The 12,027-nt window shown below is 37.8% G+C and overlaps 1 protein-coding gene across 1 annotated transcript in view; it reads right to left on the reverse strand.

Annotated features, from left to right (window-relative positions):
- Window positions 1-3,654: 3,654 nt before the first annotated feature.
- The window catches only part of LOC109938246 (calcium-activated potassium channel subunit beta-4), a 25,276-nt gene continuing 16,903 nt past the window's right edge, over window positions 3,655-12,027 (reverse strand). The window contains exons 2-3 of the mRNA XM_020536691.2: window positions 7,988-8,115; window positions 3,655-6,203 (exon numbers count right to left, since the gene is read on the reverse strand). Coding sequence (XP_020392280.1) covers window positions 6,035-6,203; window positions 7,988-8,115 — 297 coding nt within the window. The 3' untranslated portion in view covers window positions 3,655-6,034. The remainder of the gene's footprint in view (window positions 6,204-7,987; window positions 8,116-12,027) is intronic.

Raw genomic sequence — 12,027 nt, forward strand, 5'->3', positions numbered from 1 at the left:
TCTCATTCCTCCTTTGAGCTAATTTTTCTGAATTGAGTTCGCAAGGATGTTGTTTGTTTATGAAAAATGAATCCCAGTCATTAACATCATGTATAACTCAAGACATTTTCCTGGCCTTTTCATGGACATTGCCTTATGAGTCTCTAATAGCCTTTATAAGTCACTTCAATAAGTTTTTTGGAAAATAAACTATGACGCTATTTAACTATTTAATTACTTCTATTTAATCCAATCACATTACTGGAGGATTAAAATGTGAATTTTCAATTTCTGATTCATTCTCTCATTGCTCTGACATTTTCATTTCAGTCTCTATTTCTTTCACGATCGCAAAATAGATTTCTTTACCGTCTATCTTCCCTCTCATAATGTGTTTATAGCATATTAACATGTCACACTCTTTTTTTTGCTCGTGTTGGGAGCAGCCACAACAGGATTTTCACCATTAAGTTTCTTTTAGATTTGATAAGGTCCAGTGAACCTTTAATGGTTCCCCAGAGCCTCCATGTTTCCTCTACAAAACATGAACTTTGGCCGTTTTATCTGTTCTTTTTTTTCTCCAGTGTATGTTCGGCATTTTTCAAATGCTTTTTGGTCACCTCAAATGCTGTGGTTAGTTTCTCTCTGAAACTCAAAACATAGGTTTGAAGTGTAGTCTCTGAGCCTTAATTTCTAAATTTTTTTAAATCAATCCACGTGGTCTTCCCACCTCATGTCCATACATCAGTATAAAAGGATTGACTACTGTGGACTCTTTGGGAGCATCCCATACGGCAAACCGTAACCAGAGAAATCTTCTAAACTAATTGTAGTGATTGTAACAAGGTCAGCCAGGTGGACCTCATAGAATGAGTTCCCTGATTGGACCAGGTTAACATCCCCAATCAGGGAGCCCGGGCTGACAGACATAAATGAGAGCGTCAGAGGTTCTTTTCACCCTGAGAGCTGGCTCTGAGGAAGCCAGACCAGTGTCAAGTACTATGCATGTGTAAATAAAGGGTGATTTGGTGACAGGGTAATAGCCTCTGCAGAGTTATTTCACTGATCTTTCAGATATTCCTGACAATAATCTCTATTCATAATCTTTAAATGTTGACACCATTTTCCAACATTCCTTGAGATCATGGAAAATAATCAGAACATGTAAATTGCTTTATTTACAATCCATTGTTTCTGTGCTGCATGACTGTATGAATCTACTCCCTATTTGAATATTTGGGACACAAGATTTGAACTTTGATTTGATTTGATTTCTTTCAGTAACCCATAACTTGTAAAAATTGAACTAACTTTTACACAATCATTTTTGCAGTATGTTTCCCCACTGGTACTTCTTCAGGAAATCTTGATGATACATCCATAACTGTGATAAGTCACTTCCCATTCTAGTTTTAGGTAGAGGTCCTACACTATCTATTAAGACCTTACTAAATGGCTCTTTTAAAACTGGCATTGGGATTAAAAGCACAGGGTTAATTGTTAGCTTGGATCCCCCACTATTTGACATGTATGGCAAGTCTGAAAATATTTGACCACGTTCTTAGGTAATCCTACCCAATAAAAAAATGTTTCAGTAATTTAGCTTCTGTTTTCCTAAAAACCAAGTGACCTGCCAACCCTCTCAGTTCAAGATCCACCCGTTTCATTTCCATGAAAGAAGATGGGCTAAATGTGTCAGCCTCATTCTCTTTATATTCACCCTTTTTTTAATGTGAATTTTTGAAAATTGTACCCTATAGCTGAGTTTTCAAGTCTCCTTTTTTCGTAAATTTCTTTTCTTCCTGTTTAATTCCATGTGCCTGAGATTTAGTCACAACACAGTCAGAAAACAAACCAGAATTTTCTCCCTTAAGATTAGTTTATTTTATTTTTATTGGTCATTCTACTCTGGGCCCAATTCAAGAGTACATCAAGGGCCACAACTCAGGGCCTGGTGCTCTTGTGGGCCCCCCCACTGAACTTGGGTTGGGGATGGCTGCAATGCTTGGATCGGGAGCCACTGGCCCAGGCTAGGAGCAGCACCAGGGCCTGTGATTTCTGTTGCTGCCCCTGATCCTTTCACTCTCTGTGATGCCAATATTTTGGAACTACCCAGGTTGTTTCCCACAATGCAATAAATCCCTTTTATAGCGATTTGTTTCACTACTGCTCTGCTTTCTAAGCCCAGTTGTCTACAATGAGACTGGTTTATCTTACAGTTGTACCTGTTAAAACACTTTATAACATTAAGGTGCAAACATCTTTAGGCCACTTTATCCACCTAGTTACCTTTTAAAATGAGGTGAAATAGCTTTTGACTTCATCCTCATAAATTTAGCCACTAAGAATAGATTTTTAATGAAAAGATGGAATCAGAACAATCATCCTTTAATCTATTTCCTCTTCGTTTTTTTTGATTCATTAATGGGATGAGGGTGTAGCCAACTATGCAGTGTTTATTGCCCATCCCTAATTACCCAAAGGGCAGATCAAAGTCAACCACATTGCTATGGGTCTGGAGTCACATGTAGGCCAGACCGGGTAAGGATGGCAGTTTCCTTGCTTAAAGGACATTAGTGAAGCAGACGGGTTTTTCCCAACAATCTTCAGTGGATTCATGGTCATCACTAGATTCTTAATTCCAGACATTTTTATTGCATTCAAATTCCATCATCTGCCATGGCAGGATTCGAACCCGGTTCCCCAGAGCATTATCTAGGTCTCTGGATTAACAGCCCAGCAATAATACCACTAGGCCGTCACCTCTCCTCACACACCCCTCTAACCGGCCAAGTCAAACAGTCTGATTTCCACATCTCCTCCGAGGTTAAACTTTTTAAACTCCATCTCTCTTCCCATCATCTGCTTTAATTTCTCCTCTTTCCAATGCAAGCTTTATTTCAAGGGGAGGCAATGGCCGAGTACTATTATCACTGGGCTGTTAATCCAAAGACCCAGGTAATTTCCTGGGGACCCCGGATCGAATCCTGCCATGGCAGGTGGTGGAATTTGATTCAACAAATGTCTGAAATCAAGAGTCTACTGATGACCATGAATCCATCTGGCTCACTAATGTACTTTAGGGAAGGAAACTACCATCCTTACCTGGTATTACCTACATGTGACTCCAGACCCAGAGCAATGTGGTTCATTCTTAACTGTCCTATGGGCAATAAATGCTTGCTTAGCCAGTGATGCTCTCATCCTATGAATGAATTTTTTAAAAAGTTTACAATTCTGTTTTTCTTTCTATATCCTCCCTTTCCATAGGTCTTTTTTTCAGGTTTCCCTCTTTCAAATGTTAACACTCTCAGATTATCCTCTTTGAAAGGTTTAAAATATTCCACTGTTATGTATTCTACTCTCAGAAAACTCTTAGCAACATTCAAATCCATTTTGACTGTCCAGTCCTTGCAATGACAGCCCTGTATTATGCCCAGAATATCACTGTATCTGTCTCTTCTAAAGAAACACAGATCCCCTGTAAATTTAATTAATTCAAATCCTGCCCTACAGCCCCCGCTTGTTACGATCCCAGGTGGACAAACCAGAACCCAAATAAAAACTGATAGATGACATTTGTTTTGTTTATTTAGTTAGCACGAAGGTTAGTCACGGAGACATAGTCACATGAAGCTGCAAATTTACTTTATCAACAGACATTTATTACACACAAATAAAAGAAACAAATTAATCTATTCAAACATGGAAGACAGTTCAGAATGATTTTAAAACATACAAAACAAAATGTCAATCTGTTTCCTGACACTATCCATTATAGAGACTCAAGACCAGAGAAAGTACACCCCTTGTTCAACTCTTTAGGGCTTTTCTTAACTGGCTCCTGACAGTTTCTTTACTATGGTCTGTGGAAGGAATTCAATTAGTTCTTTGAAGTCTTCTGATATGAAGATTTTAAAAATCTAAGAGTCTATAATTTTGCAGTTCTCATAACCTGCAGATTTCTGACCAAACTTTCCTCGTTTGGAAGTTTCATAAATTAAACGCTTCTGCTTATCCTCAATGAAAGATTTAAAATAATCAACTGTTATGTATTCTACTCCCAGAAAACTCTTAGCAAAATTCATACCCATATTGATGGTCCAGTCATTGTAATAAACAGCTGAGAGTGACCTGATCTCTGAACTACCCCAAACTCCTCCTTGGAGAGAAATTAAACTTGCTTTTGAACTCAACTGTAGTGTCTTTGAAACTGAATTAAAGCCTTACTCAATCCTAGATTCTTCTAAATGGTAAACAAAGCTAATTGCCTTACATCTTTACTCAACATGTCATAAACATAACAGGGGTCTGATGTCACCTGTGTTTTCAGGCAAATGCTGGATTTAATCTGGAAGGACTCTCTGAATTTGTTCTTCCTAAAAAGAAAATCCTCAGAAGTAACCAGCACCCATCTACTTCAATTTTTAAATCCAAATTCTAAAAATGATATTAACATGCAAATTGTACATCAGTGTGCATTTACATGTTTATGCTTAAATGAATTTGTACAGAAAGTAAACAGTTAAACTTCAAATTTTAGCATAAAATACATCAAACTTGCAGAACATGAGCTAGTTAACAAAACTGGAAGAATTCCTGAACAATTTCTTTCATCATCTCAAAAAGGTACTTTACAGTTATTTTTCCTTCTTAGTAGTTTACCTGCTTTTATCTTTTAAACTTAAAAGTTTTAAACACTGGATTTTTTCCTTGAAAGAACATTCTTACTTGGAACATGTTAAAATATTGGATACAAGGTTTGAATTCTACTTCTTTCCTTTTGTAACACTTATAACTTCACAATCAAAATCCAAATGATTTGGTTTCTTAAAAAAAAAGTTTTACTCACAACTTATGAGGATTTATAATGACCCTTTGAGAAAAATAGCTAGCTTTGGCATTTGGTTCTCATTCATATCTGTTGAGTTTTCAGTGAGCATTGATTAGCCCCAGCCAGGAATCAAATAGGAACTAAGGTTTCTACAGCACTCAACATATGACATTATAACACAACCTAGTCAGATGTTGCAAATGAGTTATTTTTCCCTTACTACTTATGTAAATCCATGTTACCCTTTCACCCCAATGGCTTGTCAGAGATTTTCAAGTAGCAATTATCACCTTTTATGTAAAACATAATCATCACACCTGTAAGTTCTTTGAAACACAAAAATAACGACTGAATCCTCAATTTAGGCACTTCTTGCAGCTACAAGTGGATGTAAGATAATTGGTAAAAGAATTAAATGCTGCATGAGGCAAAATATGTATTCAGGAAGTAATGATGATCTGAACTCGCCATCAGAATGAGTGTTGGAAACAGGTTCAATATAATATTGTAAAGGGAAATGGATGAACATATAAGGGCAAACACTTGCTTTGGAAAAGCTCAGGGGAGTAGGATTCATTAGTTATCTCTTTCAAAACCCAACACAGTCACAATGGCTCAAAAGGCTTCCTTTAGAACTGTATCAATCTATGAGGTAGATCCACAGGTCCTGGTGTTTTGAGCAATGCAGGGCAAATAAAGGAAGTTCCTACATTACTCCCTAAAAGGTGATTGGACAAAACATTCAGTATTCGCAGAAGACTTTATTCTTAAAACCATTCATTAACAATTTCATTTTTACCTCATTACAAAGTACAGATTATCTTTAAAAAATAGTTATGAATAGCAAGGGTTCTAGGTGCTTTCTTTTAACTCAGGTTAACAAAAAGGTTGGGCTGCTGTTAACTCGCAATATATTCCAGAAACGAGGATGACTGAATTAAAAATGAATCAAAGGGAAACAGTTAAGATACATTACATCTGCTGCATTATTTTCTCTCTCAGCAATAATGTAATGGAATCTTCATGCCAAATTTCAAGCATTTATAATCAATCAACAAGCCTTCAGTCCTCCTAGCAGCTTAAATCATTCTAAACTTTGTAAGTCTACACTTGCATAAAATGATTTCAGGTCTTTGTCATCAAGGATTTGCCTTTGAATGCACTGTTGATTATTTGCTTGCAAGAATGCTGACTGATTGCCACTTCTTATCCGTCTTCTCACTAGGAGTACTTCATTTTCTGCAGTGCTTCTGCCCGAACAGCAAGACTCTTACCACAAATGGTCAAAAGCACAATCAGGACACCCACCAGGAGAGTAAGGAGAGGCCAGAGTACACAGTGCAAAAGAACATTTTCATCATGGGCACGCTTCAAAAGCGCATCATCAGGTCTACAAAAGAATGCAAACACAATCTAAGTGAGCAGTACACTTGTTGAATAAAAAGAGTACACAAATAAATATTTCAACAATTTAACCATTAAGGAAGAAAACTGCTTATTCAATTACAAATGGCAAAACTGCCCTTTTCTCATTCCGAAGAGTCCTATTGGATTTGAAACATTAACTCTGCTTCTCTTTCCACAGATGCTTCCAGGCATGCTGAGTATCTCCAGCACTTTCTCTTTAATCTCTTTTATAAATGTCTAACCACTTTTTTTTTCAAACTTGCAGTAATTTGCTGATGTTGTCTCATCCACTGAGCAGGGCTGCAATTATTGCAAGTTTCTAGAGATCACTTTCACAACATCAACTTATATAACTTTAAAAGTCTTTAAAGTAATGAAACTTCCCAAAGCACTTTATAAAACAAAGTACGACACTGAGCTACATATCATAACTGAAAGCTCTGCAACACATCCATCGAGCGGTTCATGGGCATGGAGATGGGGTTGTCTTTGGCATGCACTCTTCCTCCTGCTGAGACCCATATTCCTTCCTGGAGATCATCTGCCACACAGTGGCACGGCACCATCCTGGCCTTTTCCAGCATTCCCCTTCCTTCACAAACCACTGGGACATTGCTTCAACTGGAATTTCTGTTATTCATCAGCCAGATTCCAGTACGCACAATCATGAATTTTGAGTATCCCAGGCAACCAATAAATTCTGATACCGAACTTGTTAAAACTTAAAATGATTCACAAATAGAAGGAACTAGATGCTGGTGGCGAAATTTCTTAGAATCATTAGGCATACGCAATATGGCATCCAGGATATATTGCACTAGAGTGTCTGCATATGTGATAAGCTCCATTTCAGAACTGTGAGGGGCCTTGGGATGCTGCATCTTCTCAAGGTCAGCTAGGGATGGACAATAAGTGCTGGCCAGCCAGCAACACCCACGTTCCACGAAAGAATAAAAAATATTAGGTGTTTTTCAATTAACTATGTTACCACATAGCTAACTAAATCAGTAACTATTTCTGCATAAACATAAGCAGAATAATAAAAATAATGGACAGAAGTTATAAAACATTTCAGGAAATAAGTCCAGAAAATTAGTTAATTATAGTACAGATACATGAATAACTGTGCCTTTCTCACTTCTGTTAATGTGGCCTTTCAAACCTACCTGTTTGACCGAGCTTCTGGTCCTCTGCCCTAGTATTGTTTTATGGATTTGGTGTCAAATTTTGTTTGCGAACATTCTTCTGAAGTGTCTTGAGATATTTTACCATGTTCAAAGTATAACGTACATGCAAGTTTTTATATGATCAATTTCTACATCTACCACACGGGCATTAAAGTATCATCTGGGTGAAGCTCAGACAGGAGAAATCAGGTGTGGATCATGAAACTACAAAGCAACAGATTTTTCTTATATTCCTTTCAATAGAAGATTTGAGTGTGTTAACTGAAGGCATGCAAACCTCGACAAAACACCTTCCTTTGTGCGTCATTCAGATAGTACTTAAAACTCTTAAAATCAATTGTTGTTGGCATAACAATACTGTAACATTTCTAATATGCTTTAAAACTTAAAACTCTAGCTGTGAAGACAAATATCTATATCATTTGCATCTTCATATCAAATGTACAAGTCATACTCAACCAATGTGCTGTAGGGAATTTTCTTAATTCTGCATATTGAATAAAATGTATTAAATTCAAGGTGCTTTGGATGTAAAAAAAATATTTCTGTGGTTGTGCCCAGGGGATTTTCTCAGTCTTACCTTCGTTGCTGATTTATATAGCACATAAAAGTCTGTGAGCCTATTTCTTCCTTCCAATAGTCATGCCAACGCATAACATTCTCTGAGTTTTTCTGATTGTCTCTTTCACAAGGAGGAATGTAGGAACACTGTATAAAATGAGAATTGTGTTATCACATTAGGCTTGTGTAAAGATACATGAAATAAGTAAGGTTGTAAAGAAAACATTAACAAGTAGCAGTACATTCAATTAGTTTACTACTGCGTCCTTTGTTGGTCATACTCAAACAGTGAAATATAATGCTGTCACTCAGACGTATTTCCTGCAGATTTACCAGTCCATCTCATGTGGGTGACGCAACCTTTTAACTGATGGAAATATCGGATGCAAATAAACATATAGTTAACATCTATAAGGTCAATAGGTGTCCATGTTGGCACCTTCCATCAGAACTCAGTAGATTAGGTGAAGGGAGTGAAAGTAATAACAGGAGAGTCTATCTCATAGAGGGAGCTCTCTTTCTTTTGATTTCCAATTTAGTTGAAAGGAGCACACCTAAAACATGACGTGCTGTTAGAAACATCAAAAGACTGATTCCAAAATGTTTATAGTAAGGTAATTATTTTAGATCCATCTTAATTCATTCTTCCAGAAACAACTTAGGAGCTGGAATGTCAGCATTGAATTGTTTCAAGTATTTTCACCTTCATTGTGTTACCTGGAAGGTCATCACACATGTTGATCAATCTTTCTTAATATTAGTCCTTGTATTTTCTCTGAACAGTTTGGGCACCCCCTCATCTTAGTTTTAGAAGTTACTTTAAAGTAATGTTCTAGATTTATGGCTTCCATTCCCTAAAATAAATTTGCAAGGTCACTTCTCAGATTTTATTTTAACTCCATACAGCAAAGCTTAAAAACTTTCTCCAGCTTTTCTGCAAATTTCAGTTCCTTGGCCCCAGCAATCAGGTGTTTGATTCTTCTTTGTGCTTCCACCATTGTCTGTCTATTTGTATTATCGACATATCCTATCAGGTGGCCTGATGGCAGTTAGACCAAGATAACCAGCAGAACTTCTGAAGAACAGTCACTGGACCCCAAACATTAACTCTGCCTTCTCTCAAAAGATGCTGCCAGACCTGCTAAGCTTTTCCAGCTATTTCTGATTTTGTTTTTGGTAATCTTCCTGCCCCTGAGTAAGAGGCCTTGGTTCAAGTCCCATCTGCTCCAGAGCTGTATATCATCATCACTGGTTAGATTGATTAGACAACATATCCTGACAAAAAGGGGGGCTCTTGTGGTGCAATGGTAGTATCCCTACCTCTGAACTAGGTGACCTGGGTTCAAGTCCAAACTGTTCCAGCAATGTTTAATAACATCTCATTTATTTGGGAAAATATCTACACTAACAAAAGGTTCTTCCAGTGCAGTGGTATTGTCCTCACCTTTGGGCCAGGAGTACAATTTTAAAGTCCCATCTGCTCCAGAGATGTGTTAACATCTCTGAACAGAATGATTTAAAAATATTTAACCTAATGAAAGGAGGGGTCCTAAGGTGCCATGGTAGTATACCTACATCTGAGCCAAGAGGCTTGGATTCATGTTCCATCTACTCCAGAGGTATGTAATGATAGCAGTGAACAAGTAGCCTAGAAGATATCCAACCTGATGAACTGGAGGGTCCTTGTGGCATAGTGGTAGTTTCACTATCTCTGGATCAGAAGGCCTGAATGCAAGTCCCAACTACTCCATAACTGTGCCATAACATGCCTGAACAGGTTGATTAAAATCTTATGGGGGAGTTGATGGCCTAGTGGCATTATCACTGGACTGTTAATCCAGAGACTCAGATAATGTTCTGGGGACCTGGGTTTAAATGCTACCTGGGCAAATAATGGAATTTAAATTCAATAAAATCCTGGAATAAAGAGTCTAATGCTGACCATGAATCCATTGTCGATTAGTTCACGATTGCCCTTTCTGGAAGGAAACTGCCATCCTTACCTGATCTGGCCTACATGTGAGTCCAGACCCATAGGGATGTGGTTGACGCTTAACTGTCCTTCTGGACCAATTAGGGATGGACAATAATTGCTGGCCTAGCCAATGATATGCTCATCTTGTGAATGAATTAAAAAATATATCTACCCTGACAAATACTTGCAGTGATGATCTGTGTGAAGAAGATTGTAATATATTGGTATTTTGGAATTTGGGATGTAAAGAGGAGGGGAAATGGATTTTAGTTTTCTGTTCAGTGAAGATCTGACATTTGGTCAGAAATTCATTTTAAGCAGTGAGTTCAAAACAATATTTTCAAGACAGCATATGATTGTAGCTAAATATCTAGTAAGCCACCTGTGGAGATTATGCTAAAGTACTTAGTGGCTTGAGTTTTACAACCCAGAGGGTGATACAGAAACAGAGAGAGAAGAGGTCTACAACAGTGGAGGTACTGTTATTAATTAATAACTACTGCTATTATTGCATGTAGTCATTGAAGGAAAGCAGTCTTGAGTTACTTAAAAGTCAAATGGGAAGAAAACTCCAGAAAGCGGACTTGTGGAGGTTTCTTAGAATAAAACATCCTACAAGGCTGTTGAAGATAGCTGTTTAGGGAATTAATATTGAGCAATACATGAATGAGTTAGTAGCCCATTTTAATAGTCTTGATGAAAGGCATTAAAAATAAGCATTGAGTGAATGCACAGCAGAAATTTGCACTAACTAGAACTAATTACAGCAGTTTCAGCTGAGCAAGAAGACACAGCATGGAGATGGGATGACTTTTCACTGAGATTTGAGGGTCTGTAAGATTATCGTTGGGTTAAAGAGGTTGAATCTATCTTTCTGATATTGTAATATAGATTGTTCTTCTAGTTATTATATAGAGTAACATTGAGTTATTTTTATCATTGGTGTGATAAATTTTAATGTTCTTTGTTAAATGTGAATATGGTCACTGGCTGATCTCTATGGTAAACAAAGAAGAATAATTAAGCTTATGATCTATCTATCAAGAATAGTAGGAACTGCAGATACTGGAGAATCCGAGATAACAAGGTGTGGAGCTGGATGAACACAGCAAACCAAGCAGCACCAGAGGAGCAGGAAAGCTGACATTTTGGGCCTAGACCCTAGAAGATTTCCTGCTCCTCTAGTGCTGCTTGGCCTGCTGTGTTCATCCAGCTCTACACCTTGTTATGATCTATCAAGTCAGGTTTCACTCTGAGATTTGACTTATCCAGTATTTCTTTCAGCTGGAATCATAACAAAGAGATTGAGAGGATTGACTTTAGATCTCCAACAATCCAATCATCTTCCTTTGTGCTGTGCATGATTCCAACCAGTGGGAAACATCCTCCTACCCCAACCATCTGACCCACAAATCCCAATAACTTCAGCTTTGATAAAGACTCGCAAAGCCACACTTGGTCCAACACTATGTTGGTGTCATTGGTATTCACTGTCACTCACCAAGCAGGTTTAATATTTTTTGTCCATTTTTAGACCAAGACTACAATGCAGTCAGGAGCCATAACTGACTGAGCTCTGATAGAACCTGAACTGTGCATCAGGGAATAGGCTATTACTGTGCAATTGCCATCTGCCATCACATTGGACATGATCAAGAGGAGGAAGAGGAGGTGCCAATTGATCAGATTGGATTGCTGCTGGTTTTGGTGGGCAGGGCATACCTGGGTAATTTTGTACACTGGCCCAGAACAGTTTGCTGAGGGGCACAGCTGGATGTGAAGCATAAATCTTTAGTACTATTACAAGGACCTTGTCAGGCCTAAAGTCTTTGCAATGTCCAAAATCATCAGCCATTTCTTGATTGGCAAGAAACAAATTTAGAGGAGAACAATAAATTTGATTGGAATAATACAGTATTTATTACAGTGGAATATCTTAGAAAATACTTGTTAAGCAGCTTTATAAGACTTTGGAACAAGAACAAAGTTGCTAGAAAAGCTCAGCAGGTCTGGCAGCATCTGTGGAGGAGAAAACAGAGTTAACGTTTCGGGTCCGGTGACCCTTCCTCAGAACTGAGGAAGGG

Source organism: Rhincodon typus, chromosome 18 (assembly GCF_021869965.1).
Source record: "Rhincodon typus isolate 14 chromosome 18, sRhiTyp1.1, whole genome shotgun sequence".
NCBI classification, from domain to species: domain Eukaryota; kingdom Metazoa; phylum Chordata; class Chondrichthyes; order Orectolobiformes; family Rhincodontidae; genus Rhincodon; species Rhincodon typus.